Source organism: Myotis nattereri (genome assembly GCF_964212035.1).
Source record: "Myotis nattereri genome assembly, chromosome: 2".
Classification (NCBI taxonomy): Eukaryota; Metazoa; Chordata; class Mammalia; order Chiroptera; family Vespertilionidae; genus Myotis; species Myotis nattereri.
In genome coordinates, this window is record NC_138076.1 from 193,350,170 (window position 1) to 193,376,571 (window position 26,402).

Genomic DNA, 26,402 nt, shown 5'->3' on the forward strand with positions numbered 1-26,402 from the left:
TACATTTCAGAAAAGAGTCCAGAAAAAGCTAAATGTATTCAAGATTTGCAAACTAGGATCTACAAGGAATTGAGAAACAAACAGAAGCAGCTTAGCCTGGAGCAGAAGTATATTTGCCATGAAGCGTGAGGGCCCTTCATTAGGTACACAGGCTCTTCCTAAGGCTCTGTAGAATATTCTGCTTTCCTTTTCTTTTTATTATTATTAATTTTTTTTTTTGCTTTCTTTTTCTTAATCTTTACAGCAATCGTATGGGATAGACACTATTATTGGCCCTATTTTACAGATGATTTAACCTCTCCCACTCCCAAATTATATAACATTAGACTCTAAGAAAATCTGGATCTGCTCTTGAGCTAGAGAAAAGATGACTAAGGAATAAATGGATCTAAATATGTACATTATTGTGTTGACCAGTTGTTCTAGGAATGTAGAAGAATACGCTAGAGAGAGGGGTAGATTTTAGGTATTAGACAGAAGACATTAACAAAGAAAATTTTAAACTTTCTTTAAAAAATGCTTAAGGATCTATAAATGGCTTTCTATCAAGGAAAGTCTGATATTAACCTTGCCTAGATGCAACAGCTCACACTAGATGATTTCTCCAAATACCTTACAGCTCTAAAATTCAAATACTTGAATATTACAATATGAGCCCTTGGCATTAGGAAGGGCACTGAAGTCACATCAATATTCAAGATATATCTCATGTGAGATTAAGCGCAGCACAACATAAGGAGTTCAGAGTATATATTCTGAACGCAGGCTGCCTAGTTTTTATCATAGTTACTACTTACTAGTTATATAACCTTGGAAAAATCACTTAACCTCTCTTGCTTCAGTCTCCTTATCTGTAAAATGGGACCAATAATAGTGTTTATCCCATAGAATTGGTGTAAAGATTGAATAAGTGAATAGCCATAGAGTACTTAAAACAATGCTGGTAGTTTTATTTTGATATGTCTACAGAAAGGAGGTAGTAGTTAAGCATTTATTTTTGTCTGTGCAGAGACAGACTACAACATACCTTCCCACTGAAGGGAAAATTGGGGTAATAATAATTATTGGTGTCTTCAAAGGTCATTGATCCTATTTGTGAAGAAATGTAGATTTCCTGAGTGCCATTGGCCTCCACGCCTGCGGAGGGAAACCAGATGTACATTAATCTAAATGCCTGAAATCCTCATTTTCATGTTTAATACAAAATCTCTGAAAGGATGGAAGTATAAAGCTTAATATATTTCTAGCCAAAGCTCCAAACCAACTCCTCTTCCCCAAATGTTTGGAGGAAATAGGTACTAGATGGCAGATTGGAATCTGGCATTTCCCTCCGTGAACCAGAAGTCACTCCCAAACACTAATGAAGGTAGGTCTTGATTCCTCTGAGTAGGTGTATCCCTGAAACAGTCCCTTTCCTTTCTTTTTTCTTAATGAACCAAGAAGTATCCACTTACCTGTCCCTTCCTCCACCACAGTAGTCACAATATTGATGCTGTGTCTGTACATATAGCCAGTGAGGTTGAAGGTGGACATGTGCACAGAAGCTGAGAAGCATCCTGCTTTGTCCGTCTAATGAGTCAATTAGAGAGAGGGAGGGAGAAATAGAGGATGAATAATCTGATCCCAACTTCCATTTCATAATGTACCATAGAAGGAAATAATTTCTTATCTTCATGCTTTAGTTTCTCCACCCTTAAGATAGAAAAACTCTCCGATAACATAGAGTATACACCTACACATATATAATCATGAAATGACTTTGAAGCTACAAAATATGAGAAGATGAGAAGAGCCAACTGTAGAATGGGAAAACTTTATCTCCCAAGGGTTTAAGTTCATTTCTTGATTACAAGGCAGATTCTAAAAGACTTTATCTATTTTGGATAAAATGACCCCTTTGCTCTTTGGAACTTGGATAACAATTGTGTGAAATGTTTTCTACTCTGGGCTTTTAGCACTTTTCTATATTGCTGCTTATTTACTCTTTAGGACATGTAAATAAGGTGCCTTTTCTAAATACCATTTACTCACCTGTCCAGAGAGGTTCCTGCATTTGTCAGGTAGCTGTTTCCTTTCTGCCTCTCCAAACCAGTAATTATGTGCCTTTTGACACACTGATACTTGCACTGCCCCTAGCATAGGTTTTCCATAGGTGTACCTAAACCAGAGAAACACATGGAGTCAGAGTTAGGAAATTCCACTTGAGGGCCAACCTTCATCCCCCAAAACACCACTTTCCTTCTTTCCCACACTCCAGCCTCTGCAGGTACTCTGGCATTCACTTCCCTGCTTTACTCAAAGCTGTAGAGTACTGCCATTACACAGTAAGTACCATCCAAAGGACAGAACAGCAGCTTTCTTTTTCCTTACTCCTATTTCTCCATTAGATTCAACATTCCGTTCAGCACAAAGTAGACTCAAAATCCCTAATGCTGACTGAGTGAGCAGTGGGAAGTAAGAGCAGAAACACAATTAGAAAATGTGTTCTTGGAGAAGTCCTGACCCTAGACCAAATAAAAAATCCCAAGTTGCCCTAACCAGTTTGGCTCAGTGGATAGAGCATCGACCTGCGGACTGAAGGGTCCCAGGTTCGATTCCCGTCAGGGGCATGTACTTTGGTTGCAGGCACATCCCCAGTAGGGGGTGTGCAGGAGGCAGCTGATCGATGTTTCTCTCATCGATGTTTCTAACTCTCTATCCCTCTCCCTTCTCTGTAAAAAAAATCAATAAAATATATTTTTTAAAAAATCCCAAGTTTTAACCACCACCTCCATTTCTCCATAACACTCCTCAACATACTTCTCGATGTAGCTTTAATCTCCACCAGATCTAGAGCCGTATTCTTACCTACAACAAATTTTTACTAAGAAAGATTCCTCCATGGTTGATAACTGCCTGGGCTCGACCACTTCCACCTTGAACTTAGGTAGCACTGGAGAGAGTGGAAAGAAAATGGAAACGGAATAGGAGAAGAACTTAACCATATAGGTAGTGAGCAGTGGGGTATAAAAACAGTAATTAATTAATTGATTGATTGATTAAATAACTAACTAATTAATTAATCAAGAGGGGGCTTTATTAAGGTGAAATACTCCTGAAGTTATTAACTGGTTTAGCACTGATTCAAAAATGAATAAACACCCCTCCCAGTGGCAGGTTTTTACTTTACTATTGCTGATTTTGTAACCAGATTACACCCAACACTGTGAGCTCATCGTTCTCCCACCTACCATATTCTTCCACACTGAAGGTGCCAAAGGTCTTGCCCTCAGCCACTGCCACGGTGTAGGTGCCCAGCGTTGCCTCTGGTGCCAGTTGGAAGGATAGCTGCACAATGCCTTGCTCGGGCACCACTTCCAGCCACTGTGCAATCCTGTTGCTATTTGGATCCTGTGTCCACGGAAAAGAAACCTCTTGATGTACCTGTCTGGCTGGCTTCCACTTTGCACTGCAACAAGCGGGTACAGGATTCTCCCCATGGCCTCCCCATGTCCAAACCGCACCTGGCTTATTTATTATTCTCTTCATTACTGCATGAGATAGGCTCGGCCCCCATTTTGGAAGAAAAGGGTCCTTCAAATAATCAGACTGAGTCTTCTAAGGTGTTATGGCCAGCTTCAGAAAGTGGGATTTAGGATGTCCTTTACAAAGAATGTTTACTCTACTCTTGGTCTCTATTAAGGGACAACGCTGAAGGGATTGATTGTAAGATACATGAGAGATAGGTAATTTAACAGAGAAATGGAGGGAATGCTCTGGGGAATTTGCACTCCTAGGCCCTTTTCTCCTTAACACTTCTCACAGGCATTCATGTCATAGTCAGCTGTCGAGTGTCTATGACAAGAGCTCATCACTGAAAACGAAGAGGAGGGTGGAGCCAGGTGAATTGGTGCGGCACAAAGAAGTTACAGGAACCAGAGTGGAAGGGTTAGTCCCAGCAGAGGTTGGTGACTTTCCTTACAGAGGACGGGGGCGGGCAGAGGCCAGAGAACAGGCACAGCGTAGGAGGAACTATGGGCACTCAGTGCTGGGCAGGCCCAGGCGCTGGGCCAAGATCTCAGAGTTCTGTCTGGCTTCCAAGTTTAGCACCAAACTCTCACTTCTCCTTCTCCACCACTGACAGAAAAGCAAAAGAAACTTCTACTTACCTGCAGTTCCACCATAGAGTACTGAAAAGGAAAACCAGACAATGTGGGTTAAAGCAGGATACGCAACAAGGTTAGGTTTGTTGAAAGCAAGTTCACAAAGGCGCCTTTCTTTCGCCATTGCCCACTCCTTCCTTTCAGATGGCTCTGTGCTGCTCTGATTAGATTAACAATGGGGCAAACGCTTATTGGCTAGTGGAGGAGAGAGAAGGGATTTCCTCAGAGGGGTTGCTGGTCTCCGAAATATTTAAAGAAATGGAGCTTCAGACACTTCAGCATCCCTCGGTGCTCTACGACCGAGCTCTTCTTGGAGCCAACTATCTTCCTCCCCCTCCTCTGCTATTTGAATGCCACTGGGCAGGAACCTTATTTTCAAGCATTGCAAAACAATTTCTAAAAAAAAAAAAATGTTTAGCCGAAACCGGTTTGGCTCAGTGGGTAGAGCGTCGGCCTGCGGACTGAAAGGTCCCAGGTTCGATTCCGGTCAAGGGCAAGTACCTGGGTTGCGGGCACATTCCCAGTAGGAGATGTGCAGGAGGCGGCTGATTGATGTTTCTCTCCCATCGATGTTTCTAACTCTCTATCTCTCTCCCTTCCTCTCTGTAAAAAATCAATAAAATATATTTTTTAAAAATGTTTAAAAGTGTTCCATTGAAGGATCATGTATAGTTTCCTCAAGAAAATGGATGCTAAGACCATTAAGTTGGTGGGGAACAGGTCGTTGTGCTAGGTGTATCACCCCAAAAGCGCTTGCCAATTTCAAATGGAAAAAAGACATAGCTTTCCATTGGGGAAATTAAGCTGTCACCACCTTCACCAGTAATCAAACTCATCATCACTAATCGTGGGAAAGAGACATCATGTGCTTCCTTCCTGAAGAGACACATTTGAGGTTTACTGCATTACCTACCAAGTATTTTTGCCAAGAATGTTTAGCTTAAATCTAATTAAGACCTCACACCTACTTCCAGAAGACAGAGGAACAAGTTAGATTACACAATAGGAGAAATAATCAGACAAATTAAGAATGTCAAATATTCTGTAAGACAAGTAGAATTCTTTAAGATCAGTGTCATCTTTCAAAACGAGGACATTTTAAAAGCTATCTAACCTGATCTCTTTCTCTCGCAAAAAAAGTCAATATAATAAAAAAATAAGAGAGATTATTTTATATTAAGAAAAATTTGCCCTCGCCGGCTTGGCTCAGTGGATAGAGTGTCAACCTGCGGACTGAAGGGTCCCAGGTTCGATTCTGGCCAAGGGCACATGCCTGGGTTGCGGGCTCGATCCCCAGTAGGGGATGTGCAGGAGGCAGCCGATCAATGATTCTCTCTCATCATTGATGTTTCTATCTCTCTCTCTCCTTCTCCCTTCCTCTCTGAAATCAATAAAGAAATACATTTTAAAAAAAAGAAAAAAAAAAAGAAAAATTTAAAACATAACAATTAAATGTAATGCATGGATTTGTTTTTTTGGCTCCTAGTTTGAAAATTTGAAAAAAACAGATTTAGGGCTGCATACTAAATAATAATTATTAATTTTATTAGATGTGGTAATGACATTATGATTTTTAAAGACATTCTTTTTAGAAGATATATGCTAAAGTATTTACAAGTAGCATGTTATGATGTCTGAAGCTTACTTTTAAATTATTTAGCAAAAAAATAATATATTAAAAAAATAATAATATATTAAAACAAATGTAGCAAAATAAAAAACATTGAGTCTTGGTGATATGTTTGAAAATTCTAATAATTAAAAGTTGAAAACAAAATGACAGCTCAAGATAATTTTCTTATGAGAGAATTATCTTTTTACTGTACTGTCTTTGTTTGTGTGAGATGTTTTAATTCTTTAACTGTAATTGTTAGAATTTTACAAAATCATGGCCATGGAAATAGATAATTACAACATCTAGGGTGTGAATATAATTAAAAATCTGGTTAGAGACTATACATTTGCTGGACTCAGGACTTTCTAGTTAGTATTACACACTTTTTAAAAATATGTATTGTTATTGATTTCAGGGAGGAAGAGAGAAATAGAAATATCAATGATGAGAGAGAATCATTGATTGGCTGCCTCCTGCATGCCCCACACTGGGGATCGAGCCCGCAACATGGGTATATGCCCTGACCATGGAATCAAACTGTGACCTCCTGGTTCATAGGTCAACACTCAACCATTGGGCCATGCCAGCTGGGCAATATTAAACACTTTTAAAAGGACTTACAACTAAATGAGATGGAAAGCTGAATTTAGATATGGAGGTCTTAGAGAGGGTACAAAGTTTGGATCTCACTTGGAAGGGAGATGGAATGGAACCTAGTTGGTGCTTGCCTTTGATTCTTGCTCTAAGTACCGTGTGATGCTGACCAGTGAAGAAGCAGAGTGCCATTAAATACAAACATCAGCCTTGATATCAAGGATAATGGCAATTCCTCAGTAAAGCCAGAAATGAGAGGTAAAGATTGTAGGGATGGAAAATTTTTCCCTTCTTCCCTTCTAGGCTCTTTGGCTAGTCTAATAATTAAATTGACCTAAGACAGGTTAATAGTGAAAAAAACAAATTTAATTACATCCATATAGAAGCACCACAAAGACAATGAGACTGAAAAGGAGTCAGGCAATTGAGGCTGAGATGCCACCCTGAGCTAAGGAATGGAATAGGGGTCTGGGGCTTCCAAGCAGAGGAGGGCAGTTCACAGGAAGAGAAGAAAAGCAGATGTTTGGTAACCAGATGTTTGCCCTGCCATGCAGGGAAGTCTTTCAGATACAGAAAAAGTCATCTCTGATAATAGCCCTCTCTGGTACAGGCTCCCCACCTAAACTCGTTCAGCCAGTGAAGGGAGAAATAAACTTTTTCTTGAGTCTGTAGTCTTTTGTTTTGTTTGTTAATCCTCACCTGAAGATACTTTTCCATTTATTTATTTATTTATTTATTTATTTATTTATTTATTTATTTATTTATTTTTATAGAAAGAGTAGAAGGGAGAGGAAGAGACAGAGAGAGAAGAACATGGATGTGAGAGAGACACATCAATTGGTTGCCTCCCACACACACCCTGACCAGGGTCGGGGATCAAACCTGCAACCAAGGTACGTGCCCTTGACTGAAATCAAACCAAGGACCCTGTAGTCCAAGGGCCAACGCTCTACCCAAACTGGCTAGGGCTGCAGAGTCTTAACTGCCTTCAGCTCCAAATAGCCCACATGATAAAGCAGCACATTTTGGGGTGGCCTCCTCTGCTCTAGTTCCGGGTCAAAGAAGGACAGGACTTCCATAAACCAGGGCTACATAGGCGATAAGGAGGCAACTATCACTGAGATTATTATGGAATCCTATAAATTCCAGAAAAAGAACACTTCCTCAGATAACAAAGTATTTTTCTCACACAGGGGGTCAAGAGGGAGGGAGGACACCATTTACCAGTTTGCTTTCCTCTCAAAGGAAACAAGTGTTCAACTAGGACAGTGGTCAGCCAAATATCAACAGTACAACGATTGAAATTTCTTTTGAGAGTCAAATTTTTTAAACTTAAACTATATAGGTAGGTACATTGTTATTAACTTAATTAGGGTACTCCTAAGCTGGCCTTTGTTAAAAACGTCCTCGCCCTGACTGGTTTGGCTCAGTGGATAGAGCATCAGCCTCAAGACTGAAAGGTCCCAGGTTCGATCCAGTCAAGGGCATGTACCTTGGTTGCGGGCACAACCCCAGTAGCGGGTGTGTAGGAGGCAGCTGATAGATGTTTCTCTCTCATTGATGTTTCTCTCTATTCCTCTCCCTTCCTCTCTGTAAAAAATCAATAAAATAAAATAAAGTCCTCAACCTGAGGGGTCGACCTTGGCGAACGTACCCCCATTTCTTCTAATGCCACTTCTTCAAAATAGACTCGCCCAGGCCGAAACCGACTTCTGCACATGAGCCACGAAGTTTCCATCGCACTGTACGTGTGCACCCGCACGTGGTATTTTGTGGAAGAGCCACACTCAAGGGGCCAAGGAGCCGCATGTGGCTCGCGAGCCGTGGTTTGCCGACCACTGAACTAGGATGATAGCATTTCCAACTGGAAGCTGCCTGAGGTTTCTGAATGAATGTAGCAACCAAAGTAGTCAGGGTCAGTTCATCTCAAGTATATTTTAGTTGCCTGAGGCTAAAACACTGTGCTCTGTATACTCCCTGTTTCTTAGTAAAATTCCTTTGGGTAATTTCAGTGTTTCAAATTAAGCATTTCAAATGTTCAATGTTCAAACTGGAACTTGGGATGAGGGTGCTGGCTAGAGAAATGGAGTGGAGAGGAAGGAGCAATTTTACATCAGAAACAAAGCATCACTGTAGAAATCAGAGCACCTCTCAGGAAATGATCACAGGAAAGATAATATAACAGGGGTGCTTAATGAGATCAACCTTGAAGGCAGTAGAGTCTGAGATAACTTTGGCTGTGGCTACACTTTCACCTTAGCATGTCCTCTTTTTAGCTCTGGAATCAACAGTTTGTTAAACAATAGCGATTCAATATTCTACCCAACTTTTTTTTAAATTTATTTTTATTGACTTTAGAGAGGAAGGGAGACAGAGATAGAAACATCAATAATGAGAGAGAAACAATGATTGGCTGCCTCCTGCACGCCCCCTACTGGGGATCGAGCCCCACAACCTGGGCATGTGCCTTTGACCGGGAGTCGAACCTGGGACCCTTTTGTCTGCAGGCCAACGCTCTATCCACTGAGCCAAACCAGCTAGAGCTCTACCAAACTTTTGATAAAGAAAGGATACAGGTGATGGGAAGGAGAAACTGAAAAGAATTCTAAATTGGGAAAGAAAGCAGTGGTGGGGGAGGCTACTGATCATAAGCCCATAGCCTCCTGTACACAGGGAAAGGAAACAGAAGCTCTGAGAACATGGAGAGGGACATGAAAATAATGCTCTCCCTATAATTATCATTAAACGTGTCCTTTGAATTCATGGCCTGTGTCTGAAGGCGAAAGAAGACTGCAGGAGTGTGTTAGAGCAAAGTATTTCACAAGCATGTAGAAACAACACAAGCCCTGAATTGAGATCATATACCTCATCAGGCTTATGATTCTAGCAGTTGAGCTGTTCAAGGAAAATTTAAGTATTCACCAAATGTTACCACATTTTTTTACCTTTGGCACTTTTTAAATGTTGCCTTCAGAGAACTGTCTATTTTATAATTTGGTATTTTTAAATGTTGCCTTAAGAGAATTGTCTAAGTTATAAATTACCTTGCCTCATAGTAAAAAAAAAAAAAATTAAAAAAAAAGGTGTGGGGGGTTGAATATACTCATTTCTTCCTTTTGTTAAACACACTCCTGAATTATGTCTTCAGATTTGAACTGCAAAGCATCGTGGTGTAATCCCTCGAAAGTCTTGAAGTTTGCAAAAACGATTTTTTAAAACAGCAGGGAATGTAACCCTCTCTCGGGAATGTTAGCCTCACTGATGTGCTCGGCTACTGGACCTGAGAGCTAGACGCATCTGCTTGTTTTCAGGCAGACAGGGGCTAGGAGGTCTTAGACTGGCTTCTCAGTTCCCACCTGCACTCTGCACCTCAGAGGGCCTCGCCTCCTCACACCCTTGGAAAGAACCTCTTCTTTCCCCTCTTCTCTCAGTCTGTCCGACCCCTTCCCTCCCCTTCTTCCCAACTAAACTCTCACCTTGTCATTCACTGGAACAAAGTTGCTGTCCAGGGTGACGATGCGGAAGTGCACTGGAAGGAAACAGGCGCCATTAGCACAGGGGAGATTTCCTCTTTCAGATCTTGCTTCCTTCCACCCTTCTACTTCCTCACACATACTTCTGAGTCAGCAAAACCCCATCGTTTTTTTTTTTATTACTATTATTATTTAAATAAACCTAGTCCGAGAAAAAATGAAGCCCTCAAACGATTTCTCTTCACCACTGCAGACTCTGAAACCTCAGAGTGGAATGCCCCTCTAAGTAAGAAGCAGCAAATACCAACGACAGGAGCTCAAGCCAAATGTGTATTTGCATATTTCACATACAAGCAGCTTGCGGAAGGACCCAGCAATCCAATTATACTTACAAATTTTATTCCAGAAGAAACGTTCTCTCCTGTTTTAGAAACACACACACAGGAGCCACTCCACCCACTACCCTTCGGCTTGTGGAACCCAGCAGCCCCCCAGACCTTCCCCTCTTCTGCGCTCATTATTCCATAGGCCTGCCACCAAATCACAAAGCCCCTGTTGAAGGATGCCTGCTGCTGTGTCCCCAGCCTTTTGTCCAACCCCGTACGTGTGCCTCTTACCTCGCTGCCCCGGCTTGTAGATGGGCTTGTCAGTTTGCACAAAGGTGCCATGCCCCTGCCTCTGAATTAAAACTGTTTTCTTTTCCTCAAAGCTGATGTTATTTCCAGTTCCTGACACCCGGACTGTAGCCACTTCTTCTGTGCCACCTGCAGGAGGGGGTACCTGGCCAAGAGAGGGGAGCTCTGAGGAGGAGGAAGAGATGGAGGCACAGAATCTACTGGTTGCAAACCCAAGAATGGGAGGGTAAAAGAAAAGGACTGAGTCAGATGGGAGCAGCAAGGGTAGAGCCACAAAACAGGTTGCCAGGGGAAAGGGAAACAATAGTCGGAGGTTAAGGTCGGGAACAAAAGGAAGAAATGCAAGGTCAGGGAAATTATGGATGAGTGATGGCCAGGAATTGGAGTCGGGTTTAGGGGAGATAGGCTTAAGGGCCTTGACAAACGTAAGATAACAAAGTTAGATTATGGCGAGTATCTAGGGAGGAGAATAGGCAAGTATGGGATTAGAGTTGGGGCTAACTCTGCGCTTACCAAAAAGGACATGCAGTGTAAGTGCCTCTTCCTCATTCCATGGTGTTCTAGCAACTTCTGGGCCTTGTTCTTGGTCTCCAGAGTAACAGTGAATTTTACATCATAGTACCCAGGGCTCAGATCCAAACAAACCTTCTGAGTAGAGGGAAAGTGAAGCTGGGCTGGTAATGTCACCAGGTAGTTTCTGTTAAAGAAGCAAAAGGGTTTGAGGACATAATGATTCATCCATTCAGTGGGAAATTAAGCCCTTTCACAAACACTCAGCATATAGCAGTGAATTAAACAGACTGAGCTCCTGCCTCCATAAACCTTATTTCCTATAAAGAAGAAGAGGACAAATAACTCAGTGCACAACCTTTAAACCTCCCACAATCAGGAAACCATCACTGAGAGTCTATGCTTAGTATACCAAGGAGGAAATTAGTTCTATGACAGAGAACAGAGTGCAGGGACCCTACTGTATTTTAATATATTTTTTTTAACTTCCTCTTAGGCCTCAACTTTTCTCTCTGGGTAAAGGAGAAATGCAACTAAGAAGGGAAAAGATGAGAAAGAAATTACAATAAACCAAAGGTTATCTTCTCCCCCCATATTTAGGTTTGAGAAAGGTAGACAAAGAAGCTCTGACTTCAAGCACTTACGGAAGGAGTTGTTCTGCAATAGCTGGTGATAGAGCCAATATTCCCAGCAGGAGGTGAGCCCACATTGTTGTGGGTAACGCAGATGAGGTCTGCTCCCGTCCGGAGCATATATTTTAACTCCCCAGGCTGGGAGTGGAGCTTCCACTGAAGCCCCAGCCAATCACCTACTGGGGCCTCAGGTGAAGGTGGTAAATGAGGGTAAGGCTTCTATTCACTTCCTTAAGTTCATTTCTCCCTGAAATGTTCATACTGGCTCAGCCAGTCCATACCTGTTTGGGAAACGCCAGAGCTAAGAATTCACAGTGGTGATGTTCACAGAACAAATGTTGGACTCCGCCCTTTATTTCTGGTTTCATTCCAAATTCTCATACCCATTTGATCTTTCCACCTTTTTTACTATTCTATTAAGAAGTATTTGGGATCACAGTATGGGAGCAGTACCCATAGGAAACCAGGATACCTCTTATCTAATTGGGAATTTTAAAAAATTAACACTGCTCAATATTGTGTCAATAAAAATGATCCAGCCATAACCAGTTTGGCTCAGCGGATAGAGCGTCGGCCTGTGGACTGAAGGGTCCCAGGTTCGATTCTGGTCAAGGGCATGTACCTTGGTTGTGGGCACATCCCCAGTGGGGGGTGTGCAGGAATCAGCTGATCAATGTTTCTCTCTCATCAATGTTTCTGGCTCTCTGTCCCTCTCTCTTCCTCTCTGTGGAAAGTCAATGAAATATATTTAAAAAAAAAAAAATGATCCAAAACTTTCTGAAGGCAATTTCACACTGAGCATCAAAAGCTTTTCAGATTTGCATATTCTTTGACCCAGCAACTCCTATGGAAATGCTTATTCATGAGAGAAGAGAACATGCATACGTGCAAAAAAGAAAATGAATCTACATTGAGTTTCTTTGTAGTGCTCGTTACAATGCAAGACTTAAAGGCCGCCTAGAGCAGTGATGGTGAACCTATGACACGCGTGTCAGAGGTGACACGCGAACTCATTTTTCTGGTTGATTTTTCTTTGTTAAATGGCATTTGAATATATAAAATAAATATCAAAAATATAAATCTTGTTTTATTTTGGTTTATTACAAATATCAAAAAAATTCTATATGTGACACGGCACCAGAGTTAAGTTAAGGTTTTTCAAAATGCTGGCACGCCGAGCTCAAAAGGTTCGCCATCACTGGCCTAGAGTATAAATCAGTGAGAATACTTTCTGGACCAATGACCAAACCACCTAAAACCAATATGAACAAAAAAGAGTTTTTAGTAACTGGGGTGGATAAGATATGAAGAAAGAACTGAAGGAAACAGAAATTCTGAAGACTTTATGGTCTAGAACTAGAGACTTGATGCTGTCAGAAAGAAGCGAGGAAAATTCCTTGGCACTAGGAAATTGAGACAGGTAGTTAAAGGGCTGAGTAATTTACAGCCAGATAATGTCACAAGATCTTATCTTCCTTAACTAAGGAACAAGTGTTTTACACATTCCACACTGTGCCTCAATCCTGGTCCCTTTCCGGTAACATTATTTGCTTGTCTCTTACCGTTACCAGTAAGGGGACCAAGCCAGGAGCGGGAATGCCTAGGGCTGGCCAGTGGTGTGTGGGTTCTTGGCTCTGTGCAGAAAAGATTTCACAAGAGGAATCCAGGTGATTTTGAGAGTACATGTATTAAAGCTGGGGCAGTGAAACAACGAAGGGCCTACGTTAGAAAACAATAGGGGAGGGACTGGGGAGGGCTGCTTTGGCTCTGTAGAAACATTATGTTATTAGAATAAGCAGCTTCTTCTTCAGGCTCATAAGTAAACTTGACAGAGCTGAGGAAAAATCAGTCAATATCTATCTTAAAGACAGATCAATAAAAATGATCCAAACTAAAATAAGTGCAGACAACCAAATGGCAGCATAGGTAAATGCCTGTACTTACTGCCTCCCACAACCACATCAAAACTACAACCAAAATACAGAACAACTATCATCCATAACCACAGGAAAGCTGGCTGAGTACTACAACTAAGAGAGGTAAAGAAGAAAGCTCACTGAGACTGGTAGGAGGTGTGGAGGCACGGAATGGACTGGTCCGGCACCCAGGTGTGCTGCTTTTTAAATTGGGAGGGAGATCGCCTCTGCAGAGGCCACCTGGAGGAGCAGGGAGTCCCAGCCCCACACCAGACTCCCAGTCCAGGGTCCCAGAGCTGGGGAAAGAACTGCAGGCCATAAGAACTATGGACTGTAAAAACCAGTGCGGATTGGGGCTGAGTGACACACAGGCTGCTGGAGACCTAGCTGCTCCTCTTAAAAGGATGGCACCATGAACTGAATTTACAAGCGCCCACTTCCTCTGAGCTCCAGCGCCAGCTGAGGCTCTGGGGGATCCAGACTCCTACAGGGAGAAACTGAATGGTCTGGCATTGGGGCAGGAATGCGGAGGCGGCTTTCTTCCAGAGGGAGGTGCTCCCAGAGGTCATTGTTCCTGTGCTGGGACTTCCCCAGCAGCCATTTATGTTTGCTCCGCCCTGGTGATTCTCTGAGACCCCGCCCTACCAATTTACAACCCCACCCAGCTGTGCACAGCAGCTTTTGTATATGAATGGTCTGTCCATTCTCAGCCTAAAACTCTGTTAAACAAGCTGCAGCTGGGTCAGGGAGCCCCAAACCTGTCAATAAAAGGCCCCCAAATCAGCACCAGCACCAGCCTGCCTTGCTTCACAGCTGAGCCTTGTCTGGGCACTTCCAAACCCAATACAAAGAGGAGGAATCTGCAGATCTCTCTGTAGCTCCTGCTGGGTGGCCCCAGGCAATGGCTGACTTTGCACCTCCCTGGAGACCCAAGAGCCAGTGTACCAGTGGTCAGTGTGAGACCATCCAGATTACAACACTTCACATCCATAAGTGACACACTCAAGGGGCAGATTCAGTGAGCACCAAAGCCCCACTGAAGCAAGTCCTGCCCCATAAGGGTGTCTCCTGCACAGAAGCTCTCCCACTGTAGTCACAACTGGTCCCCACAGCCAATTGGCCTAGAGTTCAATTCCTCCCAGTGACACCAACAGCAATCAAGGCTCAACTACAACAAAACTGTGCACACAGCCCACAAAGGGGTGCCCCTAGAGTGTCCACCTCAGGTGATTGGGGAGGCTGAGCCACTGGGCCCTATAGGACATCTACTACACAAGGCCACTCTATCAACTCAAGGAGACTTAGTAGCTACCCAATACATAGAAACAAACACAGGGAAGCAGCCAAAATGCTGAGACAAAGAGACATGTCACAAATGAAAGAAATGGAAGAAAGCAAACTACTGGATATAGAGTTGAAAACCATGGTTATAAGATTACTCAAGAATCTTCTAGAAACCTCAGAGAAATTTAGTGAGACTTACAATGATCTTAGTGAGAATGCCAAAAAAATGGAAAAGGATCAGTGAGAAATTAAGCATACACTGACTGAAATAAAGAATAATATACAGGTATTCAACAGTTGATTAGCGGGTCCTGAGAATCAAATCAATTATTTGAAATATGAGGAAGAAAAAAACACCCAACCAGAAGAGAAAAAAAGAAAAAAGAATTTAAAAAAAAATATGAAGACAGTGTAAGGAGCCTCTGGGACAACTTCAAACATACCAACATCTGAATTAGGAGGATGCCAGAAGAATAGAGCAAGATACTGAAAACCTATTTGAAGAAATAATGACAGAAAACTTCCCCTACCTGGTGAAAGAAATAGACTTGCAAGTCCAGGAAGTACAGAGAATATCAAACAAGAGAAATCCAAAGAAGACCACACCAAGACACATCATAATTAAAATGCCAAGGGCAAAAGACAAAGAGAGAATCTTAAAAGCAGCAAGAGAAAAAAGTTAGTTACCTAAAAGCGAGTGTCCACATGACTGTCAGCTGATTTCTCAACAGAAACTATGCAGGCAGAAAGAAGGGAGTGGAAAGAAATATTCAAAGGGATGAAAAGCAAGAACCTACAACCAAGAGCACTCTACCCAGCAAAACTATCATTTAGAATTGAAGGTCAGATAAAATGCTTCACAGGCAAGAAAAAGCTAAAGGAGTTCATCACCACCAAACCAGTATTATATGAAACTAGAGGCCTGATGCACGAAATTCGTGCACAGGAAGGGCCCCTAGACCTCCCTGGCTGTCAATCAGGGCTGATCTGTGGGGCGACTGGCAGGGCGATCGGGAGGCCCCGCTGGCACCCACCTTGGCTGGCCTGGGGCCTGCAGGCTGGGGGCAGCTCCCTGCATTGAGCGTGCACGTAATAGCGACCCGTTGTACTGCCGTTGTTCCACTGTTCAGTTAACTTGCATATTGGGCTTTTATTATATAGGATGCTGAAGGATATTCTTTAAGAAGAGGAAGAAGAAGAAAAACGTAAAGATAAAAAATATGAACAACAAAGTGACAACAAATACATATCTATCAACAAGTGAATCTAAAAATCAAATGAATAAAAAATCTGATGAACAGAATAAACTGGTGAATGGAATAGAATCAGGGGCATGGAAATGGAACAGACTGACGATTCTCAGAGGGAAGGGAGTGTTGGGGGCTGTGGGAAGAAATAGACAAAGATCTTATATGCATGTACTAGTATGCATTACCTATGGACACAGACAATAGAGTGGCGAGGGCCTGGGGTGGGGAGGGTACCGGTGGAGGGGTGCTATCGGAGGAAAAAAGAGGGACATCTGCAATAATCTCAATAATAAAGATTAATTTAAAAAAAGAAAAGAAAAAAAATGATCCAAACTGAAACACAAAGACTGGGGGGAAATGGACATCATTAAAAAGAGAAGAGATAACAAATCCAAGAATCACAGAGAATTCCAAGCAAGAAAAAAATACCAAAATAAAGTACACCTAATAGCATCAGATTCAAACTGCTGAAAATCAGAGGAGGTCCTAAAGATAGCTAGAGAAAAAAGACACATTATATATAGAAGAACAAAGATGAGAATTATAGCGAATTCTCCAATGTTAGCCAAAAGACAATGGATTGACATCTTTAAAATAGTAAAAGAAAATCCAGCATTCTGTACCCAACAGAAATATCTTTCAATAGTGAAGGGGGAGCCCTGTCAGCATGGCTCTGGTGGTTGAGCTTTGGCCTACGAACTAGGAGGTCACTGTTGAATTCCCGGTCAGGGCATATGCCCGGGTTGCGGGCTCAGTCCCCAGTGGGGGATGTGCAGGAGGCAGGCAATCAATAATTCTCTCTCATCATTGATGTTTCTAGCTCTCTCTCCCTTCTTCTCTGAAATCAATTAAAAAAATATGCTTAAAAAATAATAATGAAGGGGAGAAAATACTTTTTCAGACAAACAAAAGCTGAGAGAATTTATTATCAGCAGATCTGTGTTATCAAAGAGATAACATTAATAAAAGAGAGTTCTTGCCTGGCCTGTGTGGCTTAGTGGTTGATCATCGACTCATGAACCAGGAAGTTGTAGTTCGATTCCAGGTCAGAGCACATTCCCGGATTGTGGGCTCAATCCCCGTGCAAGAGGCAGCTGATTAATGATTCTCTCTTATCATTGATGTTCCTATCCCTCTCCTCTCCTCTCTCTTAAATCAATAAAAACATACTTTTAAAAAAAGTTTGCTGCCCTAGCCTATTTGGCTCAGTGGATAGAGCGTTGGCCTGCAGACTAAAGGGTCCCGGGTTCGATTCCGGTCAAGGGCATGTACCTGGGTTCCAGGCTCCTCCCCAGCCCGAGCCGTGGTTGGGCATGTGCAGGAGTCAATCAATCAATGTGTTTCTCTCACAATGGATATTTCCCTATGTCTTTCCCACTCTCTTCCACTCTCTCTAAAAATCAATGATCAAATATCCTCAGGTAAGGATTTGAAAGAAAAAAAAAAGTTTGCTGAACCCTGAAAAATGATAGGAACCTATACATACTATTAAAAAACAAAGAATATTAAAGGGAGTTCTTAAGGAAAAAGATATGACTCAAGGTGACAAACTATGGCCTGCAGGTCAAATTCATCCTGCCATAGGTTTTGAATGTAGAGATTTATTGGAGCACAGTAACACTCGTTTGTTTTTGTGCTACTATGGTAGACTTAAGGAATCACAAATTAAGATACCTGGAAATACTATCAAATCAAATAAATATCAAAGACATTGAAAACCAACTTTAATCACTTTAAAAGATAAACGGCTGCCTAAAGCAAAAAAAAAAAAAAGTTCATTCTGAGTTATAATGTAGGAGTGAGGAATATTTTTTACAAGTCAAGACAAAGGGAATTAAAAATAAAGAGACACTGTAGAATGGTAGCATAATTCCTTTGGTACATTTTCCTTATCTCCTATTTTTAATTTTCTAACTCTAAATTTTTCTCCCTTCTTTTCTTTTTAACTTGTTCAGGGCCACCATTACACATGTCTAGTTCTCTCAGCTTTTCTAAAATCCCAATAAAGATGTCTTTATTCTCTCCAGCCATGAATCTTCATTTACCCTTGCCCTTTCATTCCACCAGATAAGATTTGTTAACTTTGGGATTCTATTGAACATTTTCTAATCCTGTGGATCTACTAGTAAGAGAGAAGCTAGAATGGAGACCGGTATGGTTCTAGCTATGGGGATATCTGTATGTCCGGTAATATATTAGCCATTGCAATGGAACAACAGTAATGCCTGAGCTAGGGAGAGGTGCTTATTTGCAGTAAATGTATTTAGCTTGTATTTCTAGGAAGTCAGCATTACTGCTGAGGGAGATTTAAAACAGCTGTTTACTGCTCTGGCAACCAGATGACACTATTCTTACGGAAGAGAGATAATGGTGCATGGACTCTGTACAGGGAATGCCATTTATTAGCTATGTGACCCATGATAAGTTATTAACCTCTCTGTGCTTCTGTAAATTTTATATTATGTACTTTTTACCACAATTAAAATAACAATAAAGAAAGATCTTGAGGGCGGTAAAAATAGTACAAAGTCATTAGTTCTCATATTTCTTACATTTTAAAAGCTTGTAACTTTCATTAAAAAGAGATTTATGGCCCTAACCAGTTTAGCTCAGTGGATAGAGCGTCGGCCTGAGGACTCAAGGGTCCCAGGTTCGATTCTGGTCAAGGGCATGTACCTTGGTTGCGGGCACATCCCCAGTGGGGAGTGTACAGGAGGCAGCTGATCGATGTTTCTCTCTCATCGATGTTTCTAACTCTATCCTTCTCCCTTCCTCTCTGTAAAAAAATCAATAAAATATATTTTTTTAAAAAAGAGAGATTTATGGACAGATGTTTGCTCCTGTTAGGGTGCACTGAGGGTTCCACATGATGTGCAGAAGGCACAGAGAAACACAGCAAAGCAGACAGAACAACCCGAAAGACAGCTGCTCCATACATGTGCTCTTGTCCACGCCATCCATTCCCTTTACCTGGATTGCCGTTTCTCCTTTTCTACCTGGAGAATTTCTCATTGTCCTTCAGATGCAGCTGGCAACTCCATGACGGCATTTCTAACTCAGCTCATATTCTCCACTGCTCCAGATAGAACCAATTCCTCTTTCTTCTGTGCCCCAAACTTCGGGACTTAGTGAACGTGACCACAGCATTAGCCGTCTTGTCACTCTTTATTTGAATTCTTTTTTCCCACCCATACTGTGAAACTCTTCAGAGTGACAATTAACGGTTATCCATCTTCTCCCAGTCTAGGTACTCAGTATGAATGCGTAAGTGAGGAGCCAAGGGCAAAGATAATCCCACATCCCATCCATCTCTTAACTCCTACACATTAGTCCCCTCCATTCCTGATCTAAACTCTTTCAGTGTTCCTTACCTGTTTGAGGCTCTTGTTTGGCATGATTTTTATAATTAGTGGAATCCTTAATTAATTATTCTTTTCTGCAGCTAACATCACATACGGTCTGAATTGATTTATTAATAAGGAAGACATTTTAAAAAACTAAGGAAGACATGACCAAATGTTTGTCGAAACACATTTTGCAGGGCCCCTGTCCCGGAGTTTTTGATTCCTTGTTCTGTGGTGGGGCCTGAGAATTTGCATTTTGAACAAGTTCCTCAGCGATGCTGATCTGCTGGCCCAGGGACCACACTTTGAGAACTGCTGCTGTAAAGCTGGATCTGAGAGCAGTTAAGCAGAACACTTCCTGGAGTGTGGAGCACGATTCTGATAATAAAGGGGCAGAATGTCAACCTCTCCTTTGCATTTCTCTCACCAATGTCCAAAAGAAAGAGGCCATGAAACTGTCTTCCTTTCTCTCTTCATCCTTTCTCTTTTGAAGTCTGTTCCTCCCAGGACTTCTCTGAGCTTACTGTTAGCAATTTTAATTTGGCATTCCGCTACCAGGAGTAAAATGAAAATAGTAGCCATATGGGGTAGAAGAAATAAGATGCCAACAGTAATGAGCTCTCTGTGGAATGAATCCAGATGAACTGTCCCTTGATGAGTTGCTCAGAAAATATGAGAGGCTGCCTCTGATTTATCATCTATAATTTTTTTTAAAAAAAATACTTCCATAGAAGCATTGATGCATAAGGGAAACCATGAATGTAAAATTTAGTCTCCACCCTGGAGTAGTTAGTGAGCATTCCAAGGCCCAGAATATAAGCTTCATTTTAGCCAAGTCTTGTCTCTACTTTGTCCTGCACTCCATTTCTGCTCTCTGGATAAGGGGACTCACTCGGCTCCGATGACGCCAGCTCCTCTGTTAGGAGGCTAACTGCTCTTCCGTCCGTCAGATTGGCCCACCAATTATTTTTATCTCTTCTGATCCACTTTAAAATCCATTTAATCTAGCTATCAGCCTGATAATCTGCCTGGAATTTGGTGGGGGGAATGTGCGGGATTTAAGAACCTCCAAAATTTAGGCTGCATCAAACCTATTCCTGGCATATCATGTGGCACATACAGATAAAATAGCCATGTTAGTGATTCTGTAAAGCGTTAGCTCATTGAGTTTTGTTCTGTGTATCAGAATCCTTACTTGTTCTGTGTATCAGAATCCTTCTTGCATGTGGAACTTTCTTGTAAACAATGAAAGTATTTCTGGAGTAAGAATTATACCAATTATATTTTAATTAAATATTATAATAGCTTATTTTATGCTATATATTATCTTAGGCATAACTATATGTGTATGTATATAATAGTTATTCAGAAGTACTCATAAATTTCCAATTTATCTACACCAAAAAAATTAGTGATGAGAAGCACTCATCAGTATAGCTAAAAAAGAAAAAAAATGTTCTGGTATGTGTGGAGTTCTTTTTTATATAATTCAAGTTTCCCTGATCCTTTTTTATATAATTTACTAGAGGCCCAATGCACAAAAATTTGTGCACTGGGGGGGTTGGGGGGGGGGGAGTCCCTCAGCCCGGCTTGTGCCCTCTCGCAGGCTGGGACCCCTCGGGGGATAACCACCTGCTGGCTTAGGCCCGCTCCCTGGGGGGTCGGGCCTAAGCTGACAGTCAGACATCACTCTGGCAGCCCAGGAGCCCTCAGGGGATGTCCACTTGCCAGTGGGGAGCAGGCCTAAGCTGCAGTCAGACATCCTTAGCACTGCTGAGGCAGGAGAGGCTCCCACCACCACTGCTGTACTGGCAGCCATCAGCCTGGCTTGTGGCTGAGCAGAGCTCCCCCTGTAGGAGTGCACTGACCACCAGGGGGCAGCTCCTGCATTGAGCGTCTGCTCCCTGGTGGTCAGTGTGTGTCATAGTGACCAGTCATTCCCAGTGGTTCTGCTGTTAGGGTCAATTTGCATATTACCCTTTTATTATATAGGATAGAGGCCTGGTGCATGGGTGGGGGACAGCTGGTTTGACCTGAAGGGTATCTCGGATCAGGGTGGGGGGTCCTGCTGGGGTGCCTGGCCATCCTGGGTGAGGGGCTGATGGCTGTTTGCAGGCTGGCCACGGCCCTCAGCCACCCAAGTTCCCAGTGGACGCTGGCTGGAAGCAGGTATCTGGGATTTATTTATCTTCTATAATTGAAATTTTGTTGCCTTGAGCGGAGCTCAGGGCTGGCAGGGCAGGAGGGAAGCTTGGCTTCCTCCATCGCCGGGGCAACCAAGCCTCCTGCTTGCTCCAGCTCTGAGGCTGTTGGCCGCCATCTTGGTTGGGTTAATTTGCATATTGTTGCTCTGATTGGCTGGTGGGCATGGCTTGGGGCATAGCGGAGGTGCAGTCAATTTGCATGTTTGTCTTTTATTAGATTAGCTATTTTAGTCGCATCATTCTACCCAAAGATGCTATTTTCTCATTTCTAGATTATTTCTACTTTTTCACATATAGTTTTTAGTCTTCCATCTGGTAACATTTTCTTTTAATACTTTGCTCTCCAAAAGCTACTTGGCCTGGGAACTTCCTGGGAAATACCTCGGCACTATTCCCTAGGACAGTGATGGCAAACCATTTTCTTGGTTGATTTTTCTTTGTTAAATGGCATTTAAATATATAAAATAAATATCAAAAATATAAGTCTTTGTTTTACTATGGTTGCAAATATCAAAAAATTTCTATATGTGACACGGCACCAGAGTTAAGTTAGGGTTTTTCAAAATGCTGACACGCTGAGCTCAAAATGTTCACCATCACTGCCCTAGGAGATGATATTCTCAACAAGTCAGCTTCCTGATCTCCTCATACCAGAGGTCAGAAGAGAGGGGCCTGTTTCTGTCCCACTCCAGAACGGATGATCTGGGGCTCTACCTGCGTAGAGCAGGGGCTAATCAATGCAAGTAATAGTTTTGGAGAAAAAGGAGGGAGGAGCCAGTGTGATGACTCCAGCTGAAGCTAGGGCCACTCCTTGCTTGCCTCAGTGTTTCCTCCACCCTTCTCTACTAATTATAGGCTTCACTTTTCATTTTCCAAATTCATTCCCATGAACTATGTAACGTGTCAAAGTTCAGTGAAGTTGCCACCCAACCACATCCAAACCCAGATAGGAAATGAATAATTTTGTTTCCAAAAGTACAAAATTAGTTTAAAAAAACAAAAAACTAAAAGTTCACATTCAAAGAGGCAAAGGAGAATCATAGAGATCACATGCTCAGATTACACTTAGGAAGAAGGACTTTTTCAACAGATATTGATCACTGTTATGGGCTGAATTGTGTCCCCTCAAAATTCATATATTGAAGTCTTAACTTTCCATGTCTGAGAATGTGTCTGTATTTGGAGATAGGGTCCAGTTGCCCCAACCTCCTCTATGATTTTGGACTTGACAGCCTCCTCAAATATGTGAGCCAATTATAAATCTCTCTATATATCTCTCTATATATAATATATATTACTTTTAAAATATTGGACATGATTGGAAATAGAGAATATATTTGAAGACCTTTTATTTAACTTCAAGGAAAATATTTCATAACATAAGATATTCCCATATGGCCTGGCTGGTGTTGCTCAGTGGTTAAGCATCAACCTATGAACCAGGAGGTCACAGTTCGATTCCCTATTGGGGCACATGCCCAGGTTGTGGACTCGATCCCCAGTGTGGGGTGTGCAGGAGGCAGCCAACCAATGATTCTTTTTCATCACTGATGTTTCTATCTCCCTCTCCCTCTCCCTTCCTCTCTGAAATCAATAAAAATGTATTTAAAAATATATATATTTTCCATATGAAAAGTGCAATAACAAACAAAAAATACTAAAGATATGCTACAGAACAGCATACGATTTTGTACCTAAAGTGTGCTACTGATGATAAATATTATTTGTAGAAGACAGATCTGTGGGTGGGTTAGAGTTATAAGGAAAAATTCAATGGAGTATGGTATGTAACTGAGAAGCCTCAATGAACCTCTTTAATCTAGGTTTTCATTATGTTTTTACTCTTACGTTATAACTTTAAATTTTTCCAAATTAAAAAAAAAAAAAACTCCTTTGTGAAAGATAAGCCCTTCCCCCTCAGTCCCAATCATAGCATTTCCCGTACAAGATACTTGCTAATTACTATCAAACCACCCTTTCGGAATTTAACGGTTCCATTTTGAGGTGAGGAAGTGGAAAACAGATAGAAGTGCTTCCTGTAAAGCATAAACTTTCTTCTGCAAAAGGAAACTATAAGGGGTTGATGGGAGAGGGGAACTAAGGTTTCCTAGAATCTCAGCAATGTTGGACACATAGGAAGCATTCAGTACATTTTCACTGGCTGCTTAAAAAAACAAGTAGGTTAAATCTATAAATTCAACATAGGCCAAACTTTTCAGTATTAACTGAAGACATAGTTTTTGGTTTTTAGTTAACTGACTATAAAAATAGTAATCTTAAAAAATGAATATTATTACAAAGAGTAAAGCAAAACAAAAATTTATTCTTGTTGACTTAATATCCTATCTAATAAAAGAGAAACATGGTAATTAGTGTACAACCGCTACCCTTCCCATTGGCTAATCAGGGCGATATGCAAATTAACTGCCAGCCAAGATAGCGGTCAGCAGCCAGGCAGCTTGAAACTAACATGAGGCTTGCTTGCTTCAGTGATGGAGGAAACCAACATTCCCCACCTGCCTTGCCGGCCTCTGAGCTTGCAGTTTGAAACATTGTTACAAATATAGAAGCTAAACAAAACCCCAGAAACCTGCTTTCAGCCAGCCTGGATCTCAGAGCTGGAGTTATACATTGCTTTGAGTATAGAACACAAACAAACCAGATACCTGCTTTCAGCAGCAGAGGCCTCAGAGCTGGAGCCTCAGAGCTAAAGCTGGCCCAGAATTAAAAAAAAAAAAAAAGAAAGAAAGAAAAAAAGGAGTAGTTGGGAGCTTCAGCCCTCAGCCCCTCACCCAGACTGGCCAGGCACCCCAGTGGGGATCCCCACCCTGATCCAGGATACCCTTCAGGGAAAACCAGCCAGCCCCACCCATGCACCAGGTCTCTATCCTATATAGTAAAAGGGTAATATGCCTCCCAGCACCAGGATCAGTGGAGCCAAGAGGCCTCCCGGCACCGGGATCAGCGTGACAGGGGGCAGCGCCCAAACCCCATGATCGCCCTGCAGCTCTGTGTGTGACAGGGGGCGGGGCCACAACCTCCCTATCCGCCCTGCTCTGTTCATGACAGGGGAAGGCGCCCCAACCTCCTGATCAGCCCTGCTCTGTGCTCCCCAACCCCCTGATCGGCCCTGCTCTGTGTGTGACAGGGTGCGGCGCCCCAATCCCCGCCCCCCCCCCCTCACGGGCCCTGCTCTGTGTGTGACAGGATAGAGCCATAACCTCCCCATCGGCCCTGCCCTGAGTGTGAGAGTGGCGGCGCCCCAACACCCTGATTGGCCCTGCTCTGTGTGTGACAGGGGGCGGTGCCCCAACTCCCCTATCGGCCCTACTCTGTGAGTGACAGGGGGGAGCTCCGCAACCCCCTGATGGGCCCTGCTCTGTGCGTGACAGGGGGGAGCTTCCCAACCCCCTGATTGACCCTGCTCTGTGCGTGACAGGGTAAGGAGCCCCAACCCCCCCTGATGGGCCCTGCTCTGTGCATGACAGGGGGCAGCGCCCCAACCCCCTGATTGGCCCTGCTCTGTGCGTGACAGGGGGTGGCACCGCAACCTCCCCATCAACCCTGCCTTGAGTGTGACAGGGGGCGGTGCCCCAACCCCTGAATCGGCCCTACCCTGAGCGTGACTGAGGATGGCATCGCAACCTCCCAATCCGCCCTGCTCTGTGCATGACAGGGGCGGTGCCCCAACTCCCCAATCGGCCCTCCTCTGAGCCCAACCAGGGGCTGCACCTAGGGATTGGGCCTGCCCTCTGCCACCCGGGAACAGGCCTAAGCCAGCAGGTTGTTATCTCTCGAGGGGTCCCAGACTGCGAGAGGGTACAGGCTGGGCTGAGGGACCCTCCCCCCCCCCCCGAGTGCACAAATTTTTGTGCACCGGGCCTCTAGTTTTTCATAAAGAAATTTAAAATACATTTAATGAAATAGAGTTGCTTGGGGAATTGGTAGGTATAAAAGGAATGGTTTAACTTGAAATAAGTATTTCCAAGGAAGCAAAATACTTGCTTAGCTACATGAAAACAAAAATATCCTATATAATAAAAGCATAATATGCAAATTGACCAAACGGAGGGGGGTGGTGCTGGCAAGCAGGCAGTGCCAGGCCAGCCAAGGCATGTGCCAGTAGGCAGAGGGAGGGAATGGTGATGGGGGGTGGGGAGGGACACACAACCAGCGGCGGTGGAGGGGCGATGGGGGGGGAGGGGTGCTGGCACCATCCCCTGATCGCCCGTTCAGTAACCTCCTCCAGAGGGAGGCCGGGCAGCGGCAGCAGTGGGGTGATGGGGGCGGTGCTGTCCCCTGATGGCTTGTCCGGTTACCTCCTGCAGAGGGAAGCTGGGCGGCAATAGCAGGGTGATGGGGGTGGCACCATCCCCTGATCCCCCATCCTCACCTCCCACAAACGTAGGCCAGGCAACAATAGCAGGGTGATGGGGGTGGCACTGTCCAGTGATCCCCTGTCCTCGCCTCCCACAGAGGGAGGCCAGACTGCGGCTTAGGCCCGCTCCCCATGGGCCATCAGTAGGACATCTCCTGAGGACTCCTGAACTGTGAGAGGGCATAGGCTGGGCTGAGTGACCCTCCCCCCAGTGCACGAATTTTCGTGCACCAGGCCTCTAGTTAATAAAACTCTTTTAAAAAGGGGAAAACAAGTAGGCTACAAACTCTTCATAGCAGATTTAGTTAATATTACATGATACCACAAACCACTATTTTATTACTGTGGTTATATAACATGTGAGCCCAGAGAACATGCTATATCCTCTCAGCCCATTTAAAACAGTATCTGGCGGCCCTGACCGG

The 26,402-nt window shown here is 43.1% G+C and overlaps 1 protein-coding gene across 1 annotated transcript in view; it reads right to left on the reverse strand.

The window, feature by feature from the left end:
- The window catches only part of A2ML1 (alpha-2-macroglobulin like 1), a 36,197-nt gene extending 24,504 nt beyond the window's left edge, over window positions 1–11,693 (reverse strand). Inside the window, exons 1-10 of the mRNA XM_081081188.1 lie at window positions 11,614–11,693; window positions 10,973–11,156; window positions 10,442–10,604; window positions 9,828–9,880; window positions 4,149–4,169; window positions 3,231–3,390; window positions 2,848–2,932; window positions 2,032–2,158; window positions 1,455–1,569; window positions 1,028–1,137 (exon numbers count right to left, since the gene is read on the reverse strand). Of these exons, the coding sequence (XP_080937314.1) occupies window positions 1,028–1,137; window positions 1,455–1,569; window positions 2,032–2,158; window positions 2,848–2,932; window positions 3,231–3,390; window positions 4,149–4,169; window positions 9,828–9,880; window positions 10,442–10,604; window positions 10,973–11,156; window positions 11,614–11,678 (1,083 nt within the window). The 5' untranslated portion in view covers window positions 11,679–11,693. The remainder of the gene's footprint in view (window positions 1–1,027; window positions 1,138–1,454; window positions 1,570–2,031; window positions 2,159–2,847; window positions 2,933–3,230; window positions 3,391–4,148; window positions 4,170–9,827; window positions 9,881–10,441; window positions 10,605–10,972; window positions 11,157–11,613) is intronic.
- Between the last annotated feature and the right edge of the window lie 14,709 nt (window positions 11,694–26,402).